Source organism: Octopus sinensis, linkage group LG3, assembly GCF_006345805.1.
Source record: "Octopus sinensis linkage group LG3, ASM634580v1, whole genome shotgun sequence".
Taxonomy (NCBI): Eukaryota; Metazoa; Mollusca; class Cephalopoda; order Octopoda; family Octopodidae; genus Octopus; species Octopus sinensis.
The window spans coordinates 170,344,783-170,349,782 of NC_042999.1; the positions used below are offsets into that span (position 1 = coordinate 170,344,783).

At 34.7% G+C, this 5,000-nt stretch overlaps 1 protein-coding gene and 1 long non-coding RNA gene across 4 annotated transcripts in view; one reads left to right on the top strand and one right to left on the bottom strand.

Annotated features, from left to right (window-relative positions):
* The window catches only part of LOC118762676, a 1,660-nt gene extending 185 nt beyond the window's left edge, over window positions 1-1,475 (bottom strand). The window contains exons 1-3 of the long non-coding RNA XR_004998442.1: window positions 1,332-1,475; window positions 495-595; window positions 1-242 (exon numbers count right to left, since the gene is read on the bottom strand). The exon at window positions 1-242 is cut by the window's left edge and continues 185 nt beyond it. This is a non-coding gene — a long non-coding RNA (uncharacterized LOC118762676). The remainder of the gene's footprint in view (window positions 243-494; window positions 596-1,331) is intronic.
* Window positions 1,476-2,168: 693 nt separating this feature from the next.
* The window catches only part of LOC118762675 (interaptin-like), a 38,561-nt gene continuing 35,729 nt past the window's right edge, over window positions 2,169-5,000 (top strand). For all 3 annotated transcript variants that reach the window (XM_036501634.1, XM_036501632.1, XM_036501633.1), the window contains exon 1: window positions 2,169-4,663. In XM_036501634.1, coding sequence (XP_036357527.1) covers window positions 2,369-4,654 — 2,286 coding nt within the window. In that variant the 5' untranslated portion in view covers window positions 2,169-2,368 and the 3' untranslated portion in view covers window positions 4,655-4,663. The remainder of the gene's footprint in view (window positions 4,664-5,000) is intronic.

Sequence of the window (5,000 nt, forward strand, 5' to 3'; positions counted from 1 at the left end):
AACTTCCCGGTGGAAGTCATAATGATTCACTTGAGCTAGCGAAAAACACGCTCAGCTCATACAAGTTAATCCGTAAGCAGTCTGGAGCAGTTCATAAGTTTTTGTAGTGTTTTTGCCGAGTTCAACAGGAAACTTTATTGCATAGTTTCCAAATTGTCCTCACGCCTCGACTGCATTCTGCATACTAATCAAGTAATGTTTAGTAGGGTGTGTTCAAAGTACTGTTACTGCTGTTTTTCAATCTGGAACAACAAAAGTTGGCAGATTACTTTATTACATGTTTAGTAATGATATATAAAAAAAAGTCTAAAAACTTCTGGAATGCCCCTCGTATTACACTACGGCTCATTATCGGTCATATTTTCAGTTCACTAATAACACGAAGAGCGACTAGTTTCTATCTTGACAAAGATTTTTATGATTTTGAAAATACATTTAATATATTGTACCTAGTTTAACTATTTTATTTATTGAAATAAAATCACGACCCTTACCCCATCAGAGTCAACATAGCTCTGCCATGACATTTCCCCACTCTTTGTAAGCTCACAATGCTCTCAAGGGAACGCTGTCACCCAGGCTAAGAACCACTGCACTAAAATAACGCAAGAAACAAAATATACCTCACAGCATAGCAAATTTGTGTATCATACAAACACAATTCCACTGAAAGACAATGCTGTACATCAGTGACCTGGAGACCGGCTACAGATACAGCTGTCCAATGCCTTAAAAATGATATAGCACTGTAATTTCATCGTATATAAAAATCAATGACCTCTTCAGTGAGCGAAACGGAATAAAAATATGCTTAATGAAATGACGTAGTATTAACTGCATCATATATAAAAACCAACACTAATAAAATGCTAAAATCTTTTAAAGGTAAACAACAGCGATGTGTGCCAAAGTTCTAATGTCTGATTTTTTATTTTTTTAAATACGTTTATTTCTCAAACGTTTTCCGTAGAAACAAGATGAGTGCTGCGTCAGTTGTGGCTAGTTCCTCTCATTGCTTGCCCAGAAGGCGGCGCCATCTTGAATGACTACTCAATGAATGTTTACAAAATGTAAATGCATTATAAGTCCAAGGACCAGCTTTATTTTCCGCCCGAAGGTAAATGAAGCGAACAATTGAACTGATCCAAAGTTTTCTGCCAGCGAAATAATCCAAAATAAAAATAAAAATAAATTTATAAAGTACAATAAGCTTGCTTCTGATTCAGTCACGTGGCCAAATAGCTTTGAGGGGCTGGGCTTAGCCATCACCATCGACTCCAATTCTTTACCGACAGTTTATTGACCTCGACAGGATGGAAAGCAAAGCTGACCTGAGCAAGATCTGAACGTAGGATATACAGAGTGGGAACAAATACCACAAAGCATATTTTCCGATGCTCTGACGATTCTTCCAGTTCATCTCCTTAGCTTCTACTTTAGGTGTGAGACCAGTAACTTCGAAGGAAAGCGATTAGTCAAAAAGAAAGAGCCGAAAGAAATACCGCAAAGTATTTCTTTCGACGCTCTAACTATTCTTATAATTCGTACAAAGCCTAAAATTTGGTGGAACGAGGTTAGTCGATTAAATCAACTCCAATATTGGCCAGCACTTTATTCTATTGACGCCGAAGAGATGGAGGACAAAGTTGGCCTGGACGGGATTTGAACTTCCTCTTGCGTTTTTTTTTCTTCTTCCTTTCTGCTATTTCGTTCTAAAACAACACTACACTGGATAATGTAGCATCTTGAAAGATCATAAAGAATTATAGGAAAGACACGAAGACATCAAATGAAACAGCATCGAATTGGAACTGCATATCGAATATGATAAAACAATATAACAAAATAATTTGATTGAAGAGATTCAAATACAAAATGCGCAAAAATAACTGTTATAATGTTTAATAGACGAATGAAAAGGAATATTGTACTTGTGAAATGGAGATGAATGGTGGGGGGCAAACTATGACGTCATTTGGTTGTCTTACGTTCTTGGCGCTTTGAGTGAATTAGGAAATTCGACGTCATAACACGCACACACTCACACACATACACACGTACATATACATACACATTCGTGTAAACGCGCGCATACACACACACACACATTTATACGCAAACATACGCGCGCGGGCATATATATATGTGTGTATGTAAAATATATATATGTATGTAAGTATACGCAAGTTTTTACAAAGTGATTAAAATTCATCTCGAAGCAAATACTGAATAAGTATTTTACTTATAATTTCGAAAGGCTGTATTGGTAATGGTGTAGAAATCGCAAAGAAACTTGACAATAGTTTTAAAAATAAAATTGACGACATCCGTAGTCCTTGCGGCTACATTGAGATCTGTCTAAAAAGTGATGTACGCCAAAAATGAACCGAGAACTGTTGTTTCAAACTTTTGCACGGTTAAAAATATCAGCCAAAATAAGCTTATTGCCTGGTATCGAGATAAAATTTCTCCGCAAATTCGAACTATAAAAGAATTAGGTACTGGAGTAGATTTCTGTCTAGGTATGGAAATTCTTTTCCCGGGATCTATCGGGCTGCACAAAATCAAATACAACAATCCAGGGATGTCAGATCGACGTCAACATTTTAAACATTTTCAGACAGCTTTGAATTCTATTGGTATAAACAAAGAAATTCCGATGGAAAAATTGGAATCTGAAAGTTTCTTAGAGAACTATTATTTTGCTCGATGGTTCAAATCCTTTTTCGAAGCTAACTTTACGGGTGAAGCCTATGACTTAAGCCGTCTTCGGCAATGGAATCATATAAGCAATAATAACAAAAATGAGACCAAAAGAATTGGCTGTGGGGACTGCTTGTCTAGAACTAACGTAAAGTTGAGAAGTGTTTCTTGGAAGAATCGTAAATTTACTGTGACTACGAAACAGAAGATTCCTGTTAGGCTTCGAATAAACTCGAATATTATGGCTAGTATGAAACGTAAAAACGCTGTCGATAATAGCTCTCAGACAGAAAAGAGCTACTATGATTCTATAGACGAACATCTTACATTTGTAAAATCCATAATTGATGAGTTATCGGAGGTGAACAAAAACATGGATGAAACCAACAATTTTTTAGAACAGAGTAAAGCTGAGCTACAGACAGAAAAAGACAATCTGTTACAGTTCAATAAGAATCTAGAAGCTAACTGTGAAAACTATCTAAGCAAAATTAAGGGACTCAACCAAGAAGTAGAAGGGTTAGAACAGGAAAATAAACGTATTAATGAGTTAAACAAGAACTTGGGTCAGTCTAACCAGAAATTAACTCATCAGAACTGTGACCTAGAAGAAAATGTAAATAATTTAAAACAGTGTAATGAAGGACTTACTAAAGGTTTAACAGAACTCAAACGTTGCAACGAAGCTCTAGAACATAGTAATAACCAAATAATCCAGAGTAGTGCTGTCTTAGAACGAAATAACACAAAACTGCAGAAGAAAGAGCACGAGTTTGAAAATACTATCAAAAGCTTGATTCATCGAAACCTGGAACTTGAAAAATATCAAAAGGCATCAAAGGAAAGCTATGAAGTGTTAGAATCGAAAACCAAAGAATTCAAGCAGCAAATTCGGCAGTTAGAAGAACATAACAAAAATCTTTCTGAAGAATCACTAGAGCAAAATACAAAAAACAGCAGCTTTGCTAAACAACAGAAACAATTAATAAGCGAGAATAAATCTCTGTTGGAAAGCTGTGAATTTCTAACCAGAGATCTCAAACAAGCAAATGAATATAACGATTCTTTAGAATTGCAAAGAAACAATTTTCAACAGAAAATGACTGAGCTCCAAGACGAACTGAAGCATTTACAACACACATCGCCCCTAAATGAACGTCTTCTGCGAGAACAAGGAAAACAATTAAATGCTTTAAAGAAAGAGAATAATGAATTAAGAGAAGAAATTAGGCATTTAAAGACTTACATGTCTCGCTGTGAGATTCTTGAAAGAGAACTCAAAACAATGAAGCAAACAAATGCCGATTTAATTGACCTTAATAAGTATCTAAAGGAATACAATGACAATATTGGAGAGAAAGTAAAGCTGTCCAATGAATTTAATAAAGAACTAACGCAAGAAATTAACGAATCCAATCAGACTGTCGTAGATTTAAGGCAAAAGTTGGAAAATCTAAATCAAACTATAGAATTTTCGAGATTCGAGAAGGATAAAATGATAAAACGGATTAGAGTTTTGGAACCACAAGTTCTTGATATAGCTAGACGATGTATTGATCTCTCCGAGAGAATTAAATACTTAACAGAATATAACGCAATGCTCCAAGACAAATTACTTGATTCTATTCAACATAATTACGAACAAGAGGGCCAAAATATAATCTTATTGAGGAATAAATCATGTCTAGAAACGAAGATAAGTGAGCTGATTCGTTATAATGTGCTCTTGGAAGAAACTAAACAAGATCTGATGAAGTCTAATGCAGAACTTCAGCTTATAAATGCTAATTTGGTTTTCCAGAACGAAAAAAGGGAACGAAAGACAAGCAACCCCACCATAAATTTTGAGAAGTCTTCTAGCAATGTTGCAATTTTTACTCTTAGAATAAATATAGATGACGACGACGACGATTCTATCCTTCGATTGAAAGTACAAGAACCAGTTTCATGAATTATTTTGGTCAGTATTTAGTTGATATATATGTTCAATCTGAAACTATACATATATTTATAAAAATACTTAATGAATAAAGGGAACAGAAACTGTTATTGATTGTTTTATAAGACAAAAAAAGTTGTTAAATAAACTGAAATAATTTAAGATACTCGTACACATTAGCACATTAATGCTTAACATTCATGCACGACTACATACACATCTGTTTATATGAATTTGTATATATATATATATATATATATATATATACGTAAGCGTCGAACGATGAGAATGAGTGCTCGACACCACATTCATTGATAGAATTTCTTTATTTGTGTATTAAGGCTACCATTGGTTCCAT